At 47.7% G+C, this 20,771-nt stretch overlaps 1 protein-coding gene across 9 annotated transcripts; it reads right to left on the bottom strand.

Annotated features, from left to right (window-relative positions):
• Positions 1-1,589: 1,589 nt before the first annotated feature.
• On the bottom strand, positions 1,590-20,329 carry LOC128347489 (zinc finger protein with KRAB and SCAN domains 8-like). 9 transcript variants are annotated; one of them, XR_008317579.1, is made up of 5 exons: positions 19,824-20,329; positions 16,034-17,160; positions 13,472-13,598; positions 9,793-11,129; positions 1,590-5,405 (listed from the first exon to the last, which is right to left on the bottom strand). XR_008317579.1 is itself a non-coding variant. In XM_053302303.1 (5 exons), exons 2-5 carry the CDS (start codon positions 16,957-16,959, stop codon positions 10,057-10,059), a joined length of 1,665 nt encoding a protein of 554 aa, XP_053158278.1. In that variant the 5' UTR covers positions 16,960-17,160; positions 19,824-20,329; the 3' UTR covers positions 1,590-10,056. The 9 variants fall into 9 exon arrangements, 8 of the variants coding, with proteins under 8 accessions (XP_053158278.1, XP_053158279.1, XP_053158280.1 ...); XM_053302303.1 differs by having other exon boundaries at positions 1,590-11,129; positions 16,034-16,461; positions 16,923-17,160; XM_053302304.1 differs by having other exon boundaries at positions 1,590-11,129; positions 16,034-16,461; positions 16,923-17,036.
• Positions 20,330-20,771: the final 442 nt, after the last annotated feature.

The raw sequence follows: 20,771 nt of genomic DNA, 5'->3' as shown, positions 1-20,771 counted from the left end.
GTGCAGACAGAGGAAAACTGGAGGGGCAACTTCTCCCTTAATTACGGGAGGGAGGAAATTTGGAGGGGGAAGGGCAGGAAGAAAGAGTCTGAAAGGTAAGAAAAATACGTTTTAGGCACTAAAGATATCAGTTATTAGGTTTGCTGGGGGTAGTTCAGTAACATGAAGGGGAAAACTCCTTAAATGCAGTGGGGGGATCTGGACCCCTGTGGGATAGAACACAGACTCTGTCTACAAGGAACCACAAATAAACACGAATTGCTTACGAGCAGATAGCTCATTCCTACAAGACAGGAGCCTGAGTCAGACATTATGTTGTATGAGTCTATCAACAGAACATTCTTATGCTTTTCTGTGAATGACTATCTGCATTCATTTCCAGAGTGAACCTGCGTACAGGTCTCTCAAATCCATTGCTGTACCTGTGCTCAGCATAACTCTGTGAATAACTATACCTTTGTACAGATCTGTATGTGCATACACTGTGCACTCACTGTGTATCCAGGAGAGAGCTGGTCTTGTGGTAGCAAGCATGGCTTGTCCCCTTAGCTAAGCAGGGTCCACCCTGGTTGCATATGAATGGGAGACTAGAAGTGTGAGCACTGTAAGATAAGATATTCCCCTCAGGGGATGGAGCTGCTCTGGGAAGAGCAGAATGTTTCAAGTTCCCTCCCTGGGTTCTCCAAGATAGGGCTGAGAGAGATTCCTGCCTGCAACCTTGGAGAAGCCGCTGCGAGTCTGTGGAGACAATACTGAGCTAGATAGACCCATGGTCTGACTCTGTATACAGCAGCTTCCTATGTTCCTATGCGTGTTGAATGTAACATGTGAATAGGGCTAGAGATTCTCTAACTTGGATCCCCAGATGTTAGACTACAGCTCCCATCAGCCTCAGTGACAATGGTCTTTGGTCCCACAGCCTTCTGCTTACCGAAGCAGCCACCATTACAGTGTTTGCCACTTCAGACAACCACCTTAAGTGTGAGGAATATGGTGTGCTGCGTGAGGCTTCTCAACACATCTGTGCTAGAGCATGGCTTGTCAGTTCACTCTTAGGAGTACAGTGTCCTCTGCTCCTTTTTAAAAAAATGTCTGAACAGGGCTCTAAAAGCTTTTGGGAAGGGCTGGTGTTGCTCAGGCCAACAGAGACCCTAATGAACTCTGGGAAATATCCCTTTTCAGAATCTTCCCCTCCATACTTGGAGAAAGATATCCTGTAGTGTTCCTTTAGAGGCCTTGCCCAATGTGAGTCTACTTGCAAGAAGGATTATTGCTAGGATACAAGATTTCACAGAAGAAAAGTGTGACGAAATTAGCAGTATTAAGCCAACATCGCTTGCTTGACATGAACAAGTCAAAAGAGAAAAGGAAACATTTTTATGGGGAAACAAGTCGTAGGGATTAAGCGGAGGTAGGGGGAGAGTCCAGATGTCAAAGATGTATATGGTTTCCATTCATTGCAGACTGAAAGCAAGAAAAAGCTACCTGAAAACCAGAGGAATATTGCATATGTATTGTAGAAAAGGGAGGACAAATCATGTGGAAAATCAGATAAACACAAATAAATATCGTGACAAGAACAGGCAGGGGGCAGGGAAGGAGAGTATTTTTAATGGGAAAGTTAAGACAGTTATGAGGACAATATGTTGATGAAATTAGGCACCTGAGTAATTGGTGGAAGAAAAAACAAGTTAAAGAATAAAGGCAAACAGTGAATAATACAGTGTTAAAATATACTTAAGATATTACACTTCTTGTGGGAAACACTGTGTATAGTAAGTCACTGCTGTTCTGCTTGCATTTTCAAAAATGGACACTTTCATAATGAAGGCATTCAAGCTACCCCTATGTCTGCATTCCCCTCAAGAGCGGTAGCAAAACCTCCGAACTGGTTAGCACGTCTATGAATCTACTCTGTCTCACACACTGAGCCAAGCTGAGTTCTATCTCTAGGATTCTTCTTTTGCCTTATTGCAGACTCAAAGAGTTGGGGAAAACCAACTGGGCTGTTCTGTTTCACAGGGTCCAGGTTCAAGGGAGCTTTTGGACAAGTGACCTGGTGACCCTCCAGGCCCAAGAAGATGCCTTATACCACAAGGACACAGGAGCAGCTAGGAGTGCTTTGCCCTGGCCACTCTGGCAGCCACCATTTTATCATCATTACCACCCAAAATACCATGGTCCTGCCTTCTCACTCCACCACTGTCATGCAGTGATTGATAGGAACACAGGAAGCTGCCATATACCGAGTCAGACCGTTGGTCCATCTAGCTCAATATTATCGACACAGGCTGACAGCAGCTTCTCAGAGTATTGCATTACTGGTTTTTAAAAAATGGCAGCTACTAGTGTGATAACAAAGGGACTCTGGGAGAAAAATCCCATTAATGGATTAGAATGGCTAGGATAACAAGAATGGAGCAACGTTTGGAGCCAATAAAGCAGGGCTGCTGCTGTCACTGCATAAGTACTGACCAGGGCCTCTGGGCCTCCTTATGGCCCTGGGCTCCCAGCCAGTGCCTGAATTGGCCAAATCCCTGATACTTGGGTCTGCTGCTTGAGACTGGAAGTGGGGACTCTGTTAAATGTTCCTCTGCGCAAGCATCCTCACCTGTAGAAAACTCCCTGACAAGACTATTTTTCTATGTGTAAGATTTCTCCTCTCCTCCTCCCCCCCACCCCCGATAGGGCATTCCTAGAGGTGAATCTTCAACGAAGTCTATAGTATTACAGAAACAGATACAGGTTTACTGCCTTCATGAGAACTAAGTCTACATTATATCAGTATAACAGTTCAGCGGGCAGTAGTGAAGGGAATAACTTATATTAAAATGAAACAATTCCCTGGAATTCTGCCTACGTTTCCAGAATGGGTGCAACTCCAGGATCACTTCTGACAAGGTCGAACACCTTGCTCAGCCTTTACAGAGGCCTGCAGCCCCCTATCACACGTTTAAGCAGGGAAGGGGCTCTGTGAAGACTGCAGGCTTTGTGGCACAGATTAGCCCTACAGAGCCTTCTGGGGCTAGGGGATGTGCAGTTGGGGAATCATAGTTCTATCATGCCCACTGGCTACAAATGCATCAGGCATGCACTGAAGCAGTAGTGAACATGCCTATCCTACTGCCCTCCCTGGATAACCCCAAAGGGCCAGCGGAAAGGCCCCAATTGGCAGCATGCAACCTACAGCCTTTACAGAAATTCCAGGGCACACCACAACCCAAGGCAATCCGGAGCTTCAAGCAAAAAAAATCCAGAGGGCACCCCCTATCCCCTCCCCAGCATGGTAGGAAAAATACAATAAAGTAAATAATGGACAATTTGCATTCCTTTGTGGTACCCCAAAAGGCAGGCCATCGCCTCTTCCCTAGCAGTCGGGTCTGCTTTAAAACCATGTCATTATCAGCAGGGAATGCCAGTTCAGGAAGAGTATCAGCTAAGTAAACTGTAATGTACAATTTACCTCCCTTCCCAATATAAGGCTTTGGGGTAAAAACATATAGATTTATTCAAGGAAAAGTCTAGACTGAGTCTTTAAACCTCTATGGAATTAGGATTTTCAGAGTCCTAGCAGAGGCTTCAGCAATTTGGGCGGGACTCTGAATCCGGCAAAATGCACAGCAGAATCCACCGAGGGGCTCCCAAGTGCATAGAAGGTTATGGCTGAATGGAATCCAACAACTGCAAACACATCCTGCTTTTGAGTGGAATTTAGCATCTTCGTGGAGACCTAGGTGCTTATTTCCACCACGAACTGCGACTCAAGATTGATGGGAAATGGAAGCATTTCACTCCATCTTGTCACGAGCAAATTGCCACTACTAGGGATGTGCAAGCTCCGGTGTTCGGCTGTTTTGGCAGTGGGGGCATGGCGTGGCTTACCTTTAAGGAGCAGGGAGGGTGTCCTTACTCCTCCACCCCGCATTTCCCCCGCCGGTGTGTGCACTGGGCACTTCTGGTTTGACACTGACCAGGGTGGCAAGGAGGTACACTGCTGTCCTGCACCAGCGATTTTGGTGAGAGTGCTGGAGGGGAAAGTGGGAGGGGGGAGGTCACCCTCCCTGCTCCTTAAAGGTAACACCCCCCCCGAATGCTGGACTGGTTTGGAGGTCCGGAAAAGCACTTCCGAACCAGTTTGTGCACATCCCTAGCCACTACCAAACTCTTGATCTCTTCTCTCCCCGATCATCCAACACCACCTGCATTCTGTGCTTTTAACACTTCCCACATCTTTCTGCTTTTAACTCTTACCAAGATGTCTTTGCACCTGTAGCAAGGTGCCAAATGCTGCCCCCTTCCCTTTTTCCAAGTGGCTGTGGCAGAAGGTATCGTACCACAACAGGGGATGGTGGGATATTTTGCTGCTCCACTGGTGCTCCAATCTGCCTCTTAAGGCAATCGCCTCATCTTACTTCATAGAAGGACCGCCCCGCCTGAATCATCCCATTGTCAACACTCCATGGTTGCTACAATTCTGCCAGCGTGCAGAAAAGCCACTGACCGTGGTAGGATTCTTCAAATCTTGGCTTTAGTTAAAAAGCAAAATACAAAATGGGTTTCCAAATCTCCTTTCTCCGTCAGGACGCCCTGTAATAAGACATCCACATAACTGTTCTGCTAATCGGGGGGGAAACAACAACTAACATACCACTAAAACAGAACCTGACATTATTGTGGGAGTAACCTGATTTAGGCCACTCATTTACTATACAGCAAGGCATAAATGTCGGTGCCATTCTCATCCCAAGCTAACAACCGGTTCCGTTCTGGGCCTTTTGGGATTATTTGTTTTTAAATTGTAGATTCCCATATTCTTTCCAGTTTTCCAAACACCCTTGGAGTTCTTTGCTGTGATTTTTTAAAAGTGATGAAAAATAGTTCCTTGGTGCCTTTTGTCCAGCAACAGTAACTGGCAATCCCTCCACTTCTTATATTGTCTCTGGCAGATCTTTCAGCAGATTGCCTCTGGAATGTTGGGGAGATTCAGCAGCAAGCTTCCATATTCTTCCAAGTCCCACTGGGAGTTCTCTGAGCCCAAGCTTGCTCTGAGGCTCATCATCTGCGCAGAGTCCCTAAATGGTTCTTTTAACAGTTTCAGTCCATTCTGCAGGGTGTATTCAATACCCCCAACGTCTGCCATAGCTCCAGGGTCAGCCATCTTAGAGATGCAGGAAGGGGCAATGGGACAGTTCTCTTTAGCTGAGGATGGATACCTGCTCAGTATGAAATCCTAGCAAGGATTAGCAAGCCAACCTCCTTCTGGCTCCTGTGATCAAGTCTTTCAGTTTCACTCTGTTTCGGGACAAGATTATTTTCTTCACCACCAATGCTCATTTCTAGGCTGAACTACGAGGGGTGAGATGCTACAGTTTTGTTTCCACTGGCTGAAGACTCGAGAGACATATCTAGAAAACATATCCATGAATTCTAAAATATTTAGTGAACAAGTGTCTTTTCTTTTTCAACCAACACTAGCAAAGTAGTAGCATAAAGGGGATGGATTTCCCCCACCCTCAACAAAGACATCTCAATCAATTTTGCTGTTCTCCAGGGTCAGGGAAATGCATTCTGCCTTCATCTCTAGAGAACTGACTTATAGAAGGCTATTTATGCATGATTTCAGCTTATATGAATAGGAGTTTAGGATGGCAGGGAAGGGCCACAGAACAGAAATTACTATGAACTTTCTCATCAGCTCTCAAAAGGGGGGAAAAAAGATGCAATTCGATTTGAGCATGGAAGAACTCTAGCAACTAGGTGAGAGAATCTTCATAATGGGTGGCTTCACGTCACTACTGGGAAGTCTGGTTGCTGGGAACCAGGGCGGCCCAGAGGGTGGGGCAACTGGGGCAATTTGTCCCAGATCCCCACAAAGGAAGGGGCCCCTGCCACAGCTGCTATATGAACTCTGCCCCAGTCCTGCCACACTGTCCAACAGAATTCTTGATATTTTGTTCAAAGATTTCATTTTTTTAAAAAGAAAAAGAGAGGAAATGGTTTATTAGAGTATAAGATGATATAGAATGTCGACCCCAACCATGATAAATTAAGTATTATTATATTGTTATGAGTTAGAGGGAGTGCTCTGAACCACCACCAGAGTCCTTCCAGCTCAGAGATTCAGACTGTTAAGAGGATGTTCTAGCGGTAGAGATTGCTTGAGGCATACCAGTTTATGCACATATGGTTCCCTGACTTTGTCCACATACGCATGAATCCTTTTAGGAGGGCCCCCAACATCACACCCAGAAATCCTCTTGGCTGGAAGCCTCTCGTTCCCAGGGAGTATGTGCTCCCAGTGGGTGTTTTGTGTAAACCCACTCAAGATGGCTTGGGAAGCGGACTTGGGTGGGTTCACACATGCCGACTGGAGTATGCGCTCCCTGAGAATCAGAGATTCCTGGTAACCAGACTTCCCAGTAGTCGTGTGAAGCAGCCCTTTGAGAAATGAAAGAATTGGAGCACAGATGTAAGGCCCTTCACCTTTTGGGCCTTGTCAGTAGAGAAAGGTTGCTAGTTGCTAATGGAAACCTCATACAGATAGGCTAATAATTAAGGCTGCAATCAATCTATTAGGTGTCGATTTAAAAGATTTTAAGAAATTTAAATGTGCCAAATTAATTGACTAGCAGGTGTGTGTGTATGTGTGTACAGCAGAACCTCACTGTCCGTGGATTCAACATTTTCGTATCAGTGAGCAATTGACACCTGACCTCGGCATAAGCGTTTTAAAAATGGCCCCCCCAAAGGGTTAATTTCATGTATTAATGGGGTGGGGGTGACTGAAAATGACCTTGGGGGTCATTTCTGGCTGCCATTTTACAAAAAGGAGCCATTTTATATCTCATTCTCTCTCTCTCTCTCTCTCACACACACACACACACACACACACACACACACACACACATCTCCCTGGTGATTTTTTCATGGAAACATTGGGAACTTGGGTGGGGGGTACTGCTGGGCAGATGGATACCCATGGAGCATGGTAGGGCATTCCCCTCCACACACACTTTGGGGGGCGTGTTTTTGTTTGATTTTTGCCCTTTTCTTCAGCTTCTTGGAATCCAACACACACACCCCACACACAAACCATTCCCATTGACTTAATGCTCCAGTATCCTCAGGTTCGGTATCCGCAGTAGTAGCGGAGAATGGAACCTCTGCAGATACCGAGGTCCACCTGTATCTAAAATCTTTTTAAAATAAAATAAATATATCATGCTTACAAAATTGTGGATGGCAAGTGGCACCTTAGAAGAGGTGGAATGTCTCCAAAATGCCTGTTACAACACACTTAGACCTCATCCAGAAATGAAGCAGGCAGGCTTCCCCTCCAAAAACTATTAAATACAAATCTATGCAGGTTTAATTGCTTAATCAATCAAGATGGTTCAATGACTTTCTTGTGACAGTCTTACTAATTATTATTAGGCACTTATCTCTAATTACCACCATACAAGGTCAATGGCAGCCCCCATTGAGGGAGTAGGAAGGCGCAGAGTATGCCACACATCAAAAGGTAGAATTCAACTACGAAAACAAGTGTCTTTTTCGCTACCTATAGGGGGTGAGAAGCCAATGAGAGACATCTCACCCCCTATTACCATGTACACATTTCATTCATTGTAGTGCATAGGTTAAAGATGCAAACACCAAGGCCAACATCCTGACTAGTGCTGCGCTTGCACAACAACCAAAGTTGCACGAGTGCAAGAAGATGGTGTAGCTGCGCAAGGTCACAGAGTGCTTGAAAATGCACACTTGCACTCTTAAGTTATTCTGCTCAAGTTCCCTGCCAGAGAGACAAGGTTTGCCATAGGTTGCCACATATGTCCCAACGTAAACCTTACGATCTTCTTTGGAGCATGGGTACACCGTTAATGAGACAAAGGGAGACAAATGTCTCTTGGCCCATGGTCTCTGAGGGCCCCCCCCTCCAAGGCCAGTAGGGATGTGCATGGAACCACGGTTGGGTAGTTCAAAAGCGGCAGGGGTGCCGCTTTAAGGGCGGGTGGGCGGAGGGTGCACTTACAACGGGGCGGCAGGGAGGTATGCTGCTGCCTCAATGCGCTTTTTGAAAAACTGACGCTGTTGTGGGGAAGCAGCAGGAGGGGTAAGTGCACCCTCCCCCTGCCTTTAAAGCTGAAACACCCCCCCCCCATCGAACTTCAAACCAGCCCCATGTTCGAACCTGTTCGGAGGCCCACAAAAGGGCCTCTGAACAGGTTTGTGCACATCCCTAAAGTCCAGTCCTTGTCCTCTCTCCATTCCCCTTACCAGAAGTGTGAGCTGCAGTCCCCACAAACAGGTTCTCTATGACTCTTAATTTCCCTTTTGTCAGTCGGAGTGGAGGAGAGTGACAGCAGCGGCAGCGGCAGAGAGGCTTTGTGATTCCCCCGAGAGAATGTGAGTGTGAGTGAATGAATGAGAGAGAGATTATTTGTGCCTGCGCTATTTTTAACTTTTAAAAAATGATTTTAAATGATTGGATTATTCTGTCTAGGTCCTGATGACCCATTTGAAGTGATCTTCTTCCAACTTTCAATGAGTCATTTTCCTCTCTGTGGACAGGAAAGAGGGGATGGTGGCAGGAGGTTTATTGATTGGTTCTTTGATGATGCCGTGGTTGTTCAAAATATATTCAATTGTTTTCAACCAAACAAGTTCTCAAAAAAATGTTCTGTGCTCCCAGAATGGCTCACAATACTTGACGGTTGGAGAAGAGTGGAGCTAGCCTAGCTAATGTTTGCTAATTTTAAACTGGTTTGCCTGGATACCCCTTCACTGGCCTTTTCCAAATGGATTTTTTTAAAAAAAAATCCTGCCATGCTACAGCCCTGACAAAATTTGTTAAGCTTGGAACAGAAGCTTCCTTTGGAACCCACAGAAGGGGAGGAGAGCCAGTCTTGTGGTAGCAAGCATGAATTGCCCTCTTGTATTTCACAAAGCTGATTCTGTTGTATTCTTTGGTTCTGCTGTTGTTTACACCTTGTAACTGTAGTCTCCTGTCCTCTGTAAATCTGCTACACAATATTACTTGTGTCTTTAATGTTCTTCTGCAGTAGAGACATGGGGCTATGAGAAGGAGAGGAAGGCAGTGAGGGGCCCATTTTAAAATCTCGTCTCCAGGCCCACTCCGATCTTGGTTCACCCCTGCTTTGGAAAGCCCTCCTCCGGGTGCCCCTGCCAAACGAAGCGAGGTGAGTGGCTACCAGGGAGGGCCTTTTTGGTGGTTGCAGCCCATTTATGGAATAGCCTCCCCAGTGAGGTTTGCCTGGCTTCATCACTTTGTTCTTTTAGATGCCAGGTAAAGACCTTTCTGTTAACTCAGGCCTTTTAAATTCTGATTTTCAAATTTGATCTGATTTTTCACTAATTTTAAAATGAGTTTTTAAGCTGCTTTATATTGTATTTTGTATTCATTCCCCACCTTTTTTGTCTGTTATGATTTAATGTGTTATATGTTTTATTGTATGTTTTAATCCTCTGTTGTGAACCGCCCAGAGAACAATTTGTTATGGGCGGCTAACAAAGTTTATTATTATTTATTATTATTGCACACCTTGTTGCTGGTGCAACACCAGTCTGGAACACGTGCTCCAGATGTAGCTAGTGCAACAGCCTTGCACTAGTGCAATGTCCTTGCACAAGCACAGCATTAGTCAGGATGCCAGCCCAGGTCAGCTGGTATCACTGGCTTTTCCAATAACTCCACCAGATGTTGGCTATCCCGCTGAGAGCTAGCAATAAAGGTTCTTCCTGAGGGTAAATCACCCCATAGTAACTTACAGTGATATGCCAGTATGCAAGAAGCCAGGACCCTGTAGCATCCAGGCATGAGTCATGGAAAACTTGACCATTCTCCTACTTCATTGGATTTCAGTTTTGGTATGAATGTGTTGGAAACCTATTGTGGTGCAACCAAAATCAGGCAGAAGGACGCTACAGATCGCTGGCTTCCCACATCTCTAAACAGATGCAGCAGTAAGTACCCATGAAGTAAGTAGTCATCTGTAGCCAAGAGTCAAGGAAATATGCGACAGTCTTGAGTCTTTACAGGCCTTTGTTGGGTTGTTCCTCCTCCTCTTCCAGCGTGAGTATGCTCAGAGCTTCTCGAGTGTGGATTTTCTGATGTCTAACCAAGACGGCACGGTGAGAAAAGCTTTTCCCACAAGTTGTGCACTGATGTGGCCTTTCCCCCGTGTGGACTTTCTGATGCCTGATGAGGACAGCACGGTCACAGAAGCATTTCCCACAAGTGGCGCACTTGAACGGCTTCTCTCCCGTGTGGATTCTCTGGTGCACCATCAGGATCTGCCTCTGGCTGAAGCTTTTCCCACACTCCGAGCAGGTGTACGGCCTCTCTCCTGTGTGGACACGGTGATGCTTGACAAGCTGGGAGGATGTGTTGAAGGATTTATCACAGTCCGGGCATTTAAAGGGTTTTTCTCCTGTGTGGGAACCCTCATGTATCATCAGGCTTGAGCTCCGGCTGAAGCTTTCCCCACACTGTGAGCACTTGTAGGGTTTCTCTCTCGTGTGGACTTTGTGGTGGTTGAGAAGCTGCGTTTTGCGGCTGAAGGTTTTGTCACACTCCGAGCAGTTGAACGGCTTCTCTCCGATGTGGATCCTGTAGTGCCTGGTAAGGTCTGAGCTGACGGTGAAGCTCTTCCCGCACTGCGAGCAAGAGTAGGGTCTCTCTCCCGTGTGGGTTCTTTCATGCGCAACCAGGGTGGATTTCAAGCTGAAGCATTTCCCACAATCTTTGCACATGAACGGCTTCTCTCCTGTGTGGGTTCTCTGATGTGCAACCAGCACCGTGGTCCGACTGAAGCTTCTCCCACACACACCACACACTTTTTCCCCTCGGCTTCTGCGCCTTCGCTTGACCACAATGGTTTGGCTCAGGTCTCCGCTGTCTCCTAGGTAAGGAAAGAAAACATCCACTCTTGGTTCTAGGAAGTTCTTCCTCCCCTTCTCTGGTCCAGCATCATGGCTTGCAGAAGGTTCTCCATCCTCTTGGCGCCAAGGAAGCTTTCTCCAGGATGTCCCATGGAGCTTCACTGGCTCTGGATTCTCCGGCTGCGGTTTCTCCTCTTTGCTCTCTGCCGTCCGTTCATCATCTGCTGGAAATAGATAATGAAACCAAAATGTCATTCCCTGGAGGAGAAACGTTCTTGAAAAAGACAAAACACAGAGTCAATTGATTTCTTGGAAGCACACGGGGAGATCTGTACAGGAGAACTGCATTATCCACACGGGTTCCATGCCAAAGGGGGGCTGTGGATAGCCAAGCCACAGATAATGGGACATTAGGGCAATGGAAATTGTGGGGTTAGGTTCCTGAGGCAGTGAAAAAATGGGACAAAAAGGATTGAAAGTATGGGGGTGCCCTACCGTGCTCTGTGTGTTCCCCAAGAGTCCAAAATTGCTGTATTCCCCACAAAAAGAAATCATATTTTTTTAAAAAATGTGTTTTCACAATAATAATAATAATAATAATTATTATTATTATTTATTATTATTATTATTAATTCGATTTCTATACCGCCCTTCCAAAAATGGCTCAGGGTGGTTTACAAAGAGAAATAACAAACAAATAAGATGGCTCCCTGTCCCCAAAGGGCTCACAATCTAAAAAGAGACATAAGATAGACACCAGCAACAGTCACTGGAGGTACTGTGCTGGGGGTGGATAGGGCCAGTTACTCTCCCCCTGCTAAAATGAGCCACAAAATGCCTCCCATCCTCAAAATGGCCCGCAAATCCCCGGCCCGCAAATAAGCGAGTCTTAACCCTTTAATTGTCAAATTTTATCACGTATACCAAGGTTGGGTGGCAATTACCCGACTGCGGATACGGGAAACCGCAAGTGCCAGGTCTGCGATCAGCAAGGTTTGTCTGTAAATACAGATTCACTGGAAAGAGTTGCTAGAGTTCAGAAGTAGAGGCACTGCTGGATTACTCTGAAAATTAGAAGAGCCGGCGTGGTGTAGTGGTTAGAGTGCTGGAATAGGACCGGGGAGAGCTGAATTCAAATCCCGATTCAGCCATGAGACTTGCTGGGTGACTCTGGGCCAGTCACTTCTCTCTCAGCCTAACCTACTTCACAGGGTTGTTGTGAGGAGAAACCTAAGTATGTAGTATACCGCTCTGGGCTCCTTGGAGGAAGAGCGGAATACAAAACGAAAAATAAATAAAAACATAAATAAAGGCTGCCATGATGTATGGCCTACCACCTCCACAACTATCTTGCAGATTTCAAAGGAAGCTCCACCACTGCCCTGAGACAGCGATTGTGGAAGCTACGTTGTTGCAGGTTTCTCCATTGTTCTGAACGGGGAAACCTGTGGAAACACAGCTTCTGCAAATGGCAATCACTGTCTCAGGGCAACACCAGAACTTCCTCTGAAGCCTGCAAGAGCCCCGCAATGGATTGCTACGCATCATGTCAGCCAACATTATGATTAAAAATATGTATATACCACTTTTCAACAAAAGAGTTATTGAATACGATGAATATTTATATACCACTTTTCAACAAAAAGCTCCCAAAGCAGTTTACACAGATATAAAAATAAATAAAATGGCTCCCTGTCAGTGTTCCCTCTAACAGGGATTCCCAGATGTTGTTGACTAAAATTCCTGGAATCCCCAGCCAAAGGCCATTGCAACTGGGAAAGCTGGAAGTTGTAGTGAACAACATTTGGGAATCCCTGTTAGAGGCAACACTGCTCCTTGTCTCCAAAGGGCTCACAATCTAAAAAAGAAACATAAGGCAGACACCAGCAACAACCACTGCAGGAATGCTGTGCTGGGGATGGATAGGGCCAGTTGCTCTCCCCCTGCTAAATAAAGAGAATCACCACTTTTAAAAGGTGCCTCTTTGCTCAGTTAGCAGGGGATCATCGAATTAATCGATACAGCAATAGGAATACGAAAATGGTTCTCTGTCCCTAAAGGGCTCACAATCTAAAAGGAAGAACTGCAAGGAAGACTCCAGCTACAGCCACTGGGATGGATGCTATACTGGGCTGAACAGGGATAGTTGCTCTTCCCTGGTAAATGGAAGAGAGTCATGACTTTGAAAGACCTCTTTGTTCCATTAGCAGGGGTGATTCCCAGACTGTGAGCCACAAGGACTTCATATTGTCCCAAAGAGCTTCACAGTCTTAAAAGAAACACAAGGGAGACACTGGCAACAGCCACTGAGAGGGATGCTATGCTGCGTTGAAAAGGGACAGTTGCTCTCCCTCTGCTAAATACAAGGAAGACTCCATTTGAAAAGGTACTTCTTTGTCCTTGGAAAAGAGGAGTGTCCCTCCATTTCATTTTGGGTTGAAATTCAATATCTTCTGGGTTATGTAAGGGATGGATCTCAAACATAAAGAAGGAGAAGCTGCCACCTGAGATAATGTCATCCAAGGACTATAAGACCACAAAGAATGCTATCAGCAGAAATCCTTACGCTGAGAGCTGGTGTCGCCTGCCCCTTCCTGCTTGGACTCCGCACCAAGCTCCTTCTCTCCAGGGACGGATGGAGGCTGATCAGCTGTGGGTAGAGTCAAAGCCGCCTCCTGGATCAGTGCTGGACCCTGAAACAGCAGCAAGAACAAACGAACCACGCAGGAAGCAAGGAGGAAGGGTCAAAATGGGCAAGGAATCGATTTCCCCTCCTCACACTGAGCACCCAGCTGTCCCAAGAAGCAGTGCCCAGAGCAGCCAATGGGATACGAATAAGGTTCTGGCTCAGTTTCATCTCCTGCTCAGTGGTTTTTGCCACATGGCCTGGAGCCCTTTTCCTCTGCATTGGATAATGCATTCACATGTCCTGGAATATTATGCACATATCCCGGAATATGTGCATAGCAAAATGACATGGCAGTCCCCCAAGGTGACAGAGCCGGCTGCACTATTTCACACTAAATGAGGGATCACACTTTTGACTGCTCCCCCTGCGTGCACCATAAAAACCAGGACAGCAGGATGGAGGGCTAAGCTAGAATCTTTACTCCTGATGCACTAGTTTTCTTCATACAAGTTTTTTAAAACAAATACAAAACTTAGAGCAGCATTCAAAAATGAAAGGCCCCACCAATATACACCAATATACCAACCACCTCTGGGCTTTCTCGGGCAGAGACAAGTCTTTCCTGAGCCTAGAAACCGAGAGATCAGTTAACTGGAAATTAGTTAACTAGTTAATTAGTTAATTAATTAGAAATTAGTTAATTAGTTAAATTAGTTAATTAGGCCATGTATATGCCCCAATACTAAGCTATGGGTTGGGTTCTATCATGACAGCCATTTTCAAAAATGTTGTCACACCAAAGGAAGAACAGACTTGTTCTCTGTTGCGCCCGAGGGCAGCATTGGGACCAATGGATTGAATGACAAAGAAGCAGATTTAGGCTGGTGATTCGGAGGATATTCCAAATTGTACGAGCTGTTTGACATTGGAACACTCTGCCCGTACCAGGTGGGCTCTCTTTCGCTTGGAGGTTTTCAAACAGAGACTGGGCAGCCATCTGTCAGGGAGGGAGTTTCCTAGGGTTGAGCTGGAAGATCTCCAAGGTGACTTCGAAAACTCTATGATTTATTATTATTTGTTTAAAATATTTATACCCTGCTCCTCCAGTACACTACTGCTCAGGGTGTCTCACAACATTAATAAGACAGATGCAACGTAAAATTAGACTCATAACATTAAACAAGTTAAGTTAAATACCAGGCTAAAACCACATTTTAAATTACCATTAAAAAAAAAATTTCAAAGTAAAAGTTACTAAAAAAGCTAAAAACTGATAGCTATATCTACTAGATATAAGCAGCAGATAAAACATTTAAAAGCCCATTTTAAAAGATGGGTTTTTGATTGCTTTTTAAAAACACGGAGAGAGGGAGCATGACGGAGTTCCCTCCGTAGCAGAACTGTAAGAGGAGGAGGAGAGGATTCTAGGAAATGTCATGAGCTGGGGCGGAGCCACCATCTTATTTACTTATTATTTTTCTGTATAAACTGCCCTGAGCCATTTTTGGAAGGGCGGTATAGAAATCAATCAATCAATCAAATGGTCAAATGGGTTCAAATAACCTGGACTGCCACCCCCAGGGCTGCACCTTGCAGCCCCAAACACGCCCCCTGCATCTGATGTCAGATGCAGGGGTGTTATTTTGCTCCCAAACTGGGCTGCGTGGCATTGGCAGCGTGGCCAGAGTGACCCTCCCTGCCTTTTAAAGGCAGGGAGAGCCATTCCTGGTCTCACTGCCAATGCAGTGGGGCTGATCTCCCTTCCAAACAGGGCTGTGCAGCCCTGTTTGGGAGGGAGACCACGACCCCGTGTCTGACGTCAGACATGGGGGCGTGGCTAGCCGTCCCCTGGATTTGATGTCAGATGCGGGGGGCGGGGCCAGGCGGCCGAACATGGGCCGCCACCAGCCCCCCTCCGCGGCTGGCCATAAGCTATAGCTGCAAGCCCATCAGTCTCTCCCCTGGCACCAATTCGGACCATGGCTCCTCTTAGCAACTCCCTCAGGACTCCATCTTTCCCAGGCCGATGGGGGATGGTATGGAAGGGCCACCAAGACAGTACAGCTGCTCTCCCAGGAGTCTCCAACCCATGCAGTTCCCCTCTCCTTCCCTGAATGATTTACTCCGTCCCCTGGAAGGCACCGAGGATGTAGCCTCTGGCTCTTTCAAGCCTGGGTGGAAGCCATTGCTCAGTGTTAGACCATCTGATTAGATGAGAGAAATTCCTGTCTGGAGCCCTGGAGAGCTGCTGCCAGTCAGTGTGTAGACAACACTGAGCTAGATGGACCAATGGTCCGACTCGGTAGAATGCAGCTTCCTATGTAACTCTAACATGCTAGGATTTTAATAACGGATCAGAGTCCAGACTCAAAGCTGGTCACCATGATAAAGAGCCAACGTACGCAAGCTTCATGACACTGTTGCCATCTCACAGGGTCACTTGCACATTATCCCTAAATTGGTAGCTGCCAGGATAACCGTGTGGGAAAATGCTCTCACCTCCCGTTCCAGTCTCCCAGCTTCTTGCCGTCTCAGCAGGAAATCTTCTGCTAGGGCCACCGCCTGGTCACAGGACTGAGGGTGACCCCCCTTGACCCAGCCCTGGATCTCCATTGGCAGGATGGCCAGGAACTGCTCCAGGATCACCAGCTCCAGGATCTGCTCCTTGGTGTGTTTCTCTGGGGTCAGCCACCGGTGGCAAAGGTACCAGAGGCGGCTGCAGGCCTCGCGGGGCCCCTCGGCCTCCTGGTAGCGGAACTCCCGGAAGAGCGTGCGCTGCACCTCCGCGGTGAATGAGTCCTCTCTTGGGGGATCGCCCCTCACTTTCCAATAATCCTCTCTCTCTCCAGCTTCTGTCTTTCTGTGGTCCCCTTGGGTCTCGGCACGGAGATCCAACAGTCCTCTGGACCTCCGGTAGACGTCAGCTACTCCCTCAAAAGAGGCCAGAAACCCCTTAGGATTCTTCCAGGGTGCAGGCCCTGGGAGCTGGCGGTTTCCCCATCCCAAGCAAGGGAATTGTGTGCACTTGTCCGATTCTAAATGCTTTGACTGCTTCTCACCCGCCTTGCCTAGAACTTCTTCAGGGCTTTCCTTTTTTAGAAGATCTTGGTCCTTTCTGGCCTTGGACTTACGAGATGCACTTCCTGCTCTCTCAGAAGCTACTTCAGGCTCAAGGCCTGCTTGGCCTCCCCCCTCTGGCTGCTCCCCAACTTTTATCCCCTCTTCTAATGGGGCCTGGAGCCGGAGAGCCGGACTGGGTGTTCTCCCCTTCTCCGCCGCCATTTTGTCCCTCAGGCTAGTTTTAGCTCAGTGTGAGGCGCCCTCTTGCTGGTAAGAGCCTGTGTTGGATTGAAAGTGCAGAAAAGAGGCCCAGACGTCGGCTACCTACCCATGCCCAGGCTGGTCCCACAAGACCCATGGAGCATTTTCAGTGCTGTTGGAGAGCTGGGGTCTTTAGGCGAACAAGGTGTTTCACAGGAAGGGCGGCGGCGGAGGGCTTCCCCTGGGAAAGAGACAGACAGGCAATAATAGGAAATCTAAGAACGGAAATAAAGATTCCCATTCGAAGACCTCAGTTTTTCCAAGTATTCAATGTTCCATGTACTCTTTGCCGGGAAGAGCAGGATCTACATGTAAAAAACAAAACAACAAACCACCTCAAGTGAATTAAGATTGCACTTTAGAGCAGAACTGCACAATTTCAGTCCTGCAGCTGTTGTGAGACTCCAGCTACCATCACCTCCAGCTACCATGGCCAATAATCAAGGGTGATGGGAGCTGTAGTCCAACCACCACTGGAGAGCCTATGTTGTGCAGCCCTGCCTTAGAACAAAGATTTCCTACCTTGTGTCCCACGTTCCCTCTAACAGGGATTCCCCAATGTTGTTGACTACAACTCCCAGAATCCCCAGCTGTCATGGCTTTTGCTTGGGGGTTATGGGAGTTGTAGTCAACAAAATCTGGGAATCCCCATTAGAGGGAACACTGCTTCGGTCCCCACATGTTCTTGGACTATAACTCCCATCAGCCAAAGGCCACTGTGGCAGAGGAGAGCCGTAGCCCATGAACATCTGGGGTTGAGGAATCAGGAACTCTTTGGCTAGCCAACTGCATGGAGAACATAAGAACATAAGAAAATAAGAACAGCCCTGCTGGATCAGGCCCAAGGCCCGTCTAGTCCAGCATCCCGTTTCGCACAGTGGCCCACCAGATGCCGCTGGAAGCCACAGGCAAGAGTTGAGGGCCTGCCCTCTCTCCTGCCATTACTCCCCTGCAACTGGTACCCAGAGGCACCCTGCCCCCAAGGCTGGAGGAGCACCACCACCTGTGTTTGCTCGGAAGTAAACCCCACTATGTTCCATGAGACTTACTCCCAAGTATGGGCAGCCCTAGTTGGAATCCAGCTTCAGGTGTAACACTCAGTATACCTTCCTCCTACTATTTCTGCCACCTCCAGTCAGCAATTCACAGCCCCACCCCCCTCCGGCTCGATTCTCTCTGTGCCAGTTCAACACAGGCAGAAAGGGAAAGCAGGTACAATCTAAAGCTAGCCTCCTGCACCTTTCACAGTTCGACAGAGCATCACATCAGTTAGTAAATACAATGCACTCACACTGGATCATGTACTACAAAATCATACAAGTTTTAGTACTGGAAAAAACGACCTGGGAGGTCTTCTAGAACAACCCCCTAGGGACTTCCAAGGCATCTGTGCGGCCCTACACTGACTGGCAGCCACTCTCTAAAGCAAAGGGAGGACGGTTCTTTGCTAGCTCTACCTGGAGGTGGTCAGAACTGAATCTGGGGCTTTCAGAACATGCTCTGCCCCTGAGCTGAAGCCCCTCCCCATATTTCATCATTTCAGGGGAGAGGGACATTCCTCAGCATCTGAGCAAGGATCAAAGCTTGTTCCAACTCAGGAATCGCAGCAGATATTCATATGCAGCAAATCATACCTTTGGTCCATCTTGCCCAGGACCATCTACACTGACTGGTAGAGAGTGTGTGAGTGAGAAGGAGAAGGGTCTTCTAGTCCCAACTCCCTACTCAGTGCAGGAAGCTACTTCAGCATCCCTGACAATGGCAGTCCAGCCTCTTTGAAAAACCCCAGCAAAGGAGAACCCCGCCACTACACAAGGCAGACTGTTCCACTGTCAAACAACTCTTACGTTTAGGACGTTCTTCATAATGACTAGCCTAAAGGTAAAGGTAAAGTACAGAGCCCTGTGGTTTTCTTTGGTAGAATACAGGAGGGGTTGACCATTGCCATCTCCCGTGCCGTATGAGATGATGCCTTTCAGCATCTTCCTATATCACTGCTGCCTGATATAGGTGTTTCCTATAGCCTGGGAAACATACCAGCAGGGATTTGAACCAGCAACCCCTATATGGAGCCCTACAAATATTTGAAGACCGCGATAATATCTCCCCTTAGCCTTATTCTCCACTTCAGGCTAAATGCCCAGCTTCCTCAACTATTCCTCACAGTGTTTGGTTTCTCAGCACTGACTATCTATCTATATCTATATCTATATCTATATCTATATCTATATATGCATCACTTTATATATATGCATCATATATATAACACATACGATTGACACCAGCAACAGTCACTGGAGGAATGCTGTGCTGGGGATGGATAAGGCCAGTTGCTCTCCCTTGCTAAATAAGGAGAATACATTTGCTTCCCACAGTGGCCAACAGGAGGCTACTCTAGAAGCAGGAGAGGCATACAACACAAGGCTAGGGATGGAGCCCATAGCTCTGTGGTAGAGCATCAGTTTCACATACAGAAGATGCCCGGTCCAATCCCTGGCTTCTCCAGGCAGGCAGGCAGGCAGGGCTGGGGACTCCTGTCCAAAACCTTGGAGAGCTGCTGCCAGTCAGTGTGTTGACAATACTGAGCTAGATGGACCAGTGGCCTGACTCGCTAGAAAGCAGCTTCCTATGTACCCTGTAGCATGGCAGGGCTGGAGCCATGGACAAGCAACAACTGGCAAAATTTAAAGAACCCCCGCACGTTACAGCTGGAAGGGACCCAGGAGGTCTTCTAGTCCAACCCCCGCCCCCCTCGCTCCATGCGGCATCCCTGACGGACAGATGGCCGTCCAGCCTCCGTTGGAAAACCATTTCTTCCGCACCGTGCCAAAAGGCACCACCAGAGCCTCCTTTCCTCTGCGGCTTTGGCGCGCACACACACACACACACACACACACACACAGGCAGCAGGCAGGACCCTGGCGGTGTGCAGCAGCAGCTGCCCCAGAGAAGCATGGCCAGCTCTTACCAGCAGGGCACTCAACCAGCCTGGCTCGCCCGGCTCTCTCAGCCACCCTCACACAAGAATGAGCACCCCAGGGCAGCCGAGATCCGAGGCCAGGCGCCACAAAAGGAAGGAAGAAGAAAAGACTTTCCACTCGGGCAGGCGCACACCTCTTCTTCCCACGACTCCGCGGGTCCACTCTGGGAAGCGAAGCTCTGTCAGTTTAACCCTTCAGGCCGCCGCCTCCTCCTCCTCCTCCTCCTCCTCCTCCTCGGCATCCCAGAACAAAGGAGCGCTTGAGACTCGGGCAGGCAGCGGCAGCTGCTCGCGTCTCTCGCAGCCGCGCGTCGTGGTTCTGCTTTTCCTGGCAGGGCGCCTGTGCCGCGAGCAGCTGCGAGCTTCCTCTCCCGAACCCCGGCTCGGCACACAGCTATGGACCAGTGGGCGCTTTTTTTGCAGGGAGGAGGCGGCAAGGAAGGCAGCCCCTGTGCCAACCGTAAGCCGCATAGCAGCAAAGCGACCCTGGCGCCCCGTGCGCATGATTCACTACGTAATCACAGGAGGGTTGCCAACTTTTTTTCGGGCAAAGCGCCTGTGCCTTCAGCAAGCGGCAGAACGGAACCGCAGGAATGGATCACTACAGGCTGGAAGAGGAGGCAATTTCTGTATAGATTTTTGCATTCCAAAAGGTGTACTGTTAGTATATTCAAATTAAAGCCTCTTTGAAACATGGCTTGTCCCCATGGACCCTCCCTCTTTTGTCCTTCCTTTCCTTTTCCTCCATAATACAGAGGTCGTCAAACCTGGGTCCTCGGGGATGATGGGAGTTGTAGTCCAACATCTAGAGACCCAAGTTTGGGGTCCCCTCATTGGGTCTATTCTCTTTGTAATCCTACAGACGATGCCTACAATTGATATTATATTTATTATTATTTTGGTCAGGTTAGGAACTAGAAAGGCTCTGCAGCTCAG

Source organism: Hemicordylus capensis, chromosome 2, assembly GCF_027244095.1.
Source record: "Hemicordylus capensis ecotype Gifberg chromosome 2, rHemCap1.1.pri, whole genome shotgun sequence".
NCBI lineage: Eukaryota > Metazoa > Chordata > Lepidosauria > Squamata > Cordylidae > Hemicordylus > Hemicordylus capensis.
The sequence above is the reverse complement of the archived record's forward strand: the minus strand, read 5'-3'. Positions and strand labels throughout refer to the sequence as shown.

Bases quoted from the DNA above. Each gene is read 5' to 3' on its own strand.
- LOC128347489 (XM_053302297.1), bottom strand. From the start codon at position 16,816: ATGGCGGCGGAGAAGGGGAGAACACCCAGTCCGGCTCTCCGGCTCCAG. The intron at 13,599-16,033 runs GTGAGAGCATTT...CTGCTGTTTCAG, and splicing joins CTGGGAGACTGGAACGGGAG to GGTCCAGCACTGATCCAGGA. The intron at 11,130-13,471 runs GTAAGGATTTCT...ATCTATTTCCAG, and splicing joins AGGCGACACCAGCTCTCAGC to CAGATGATGAACGGACGGCA.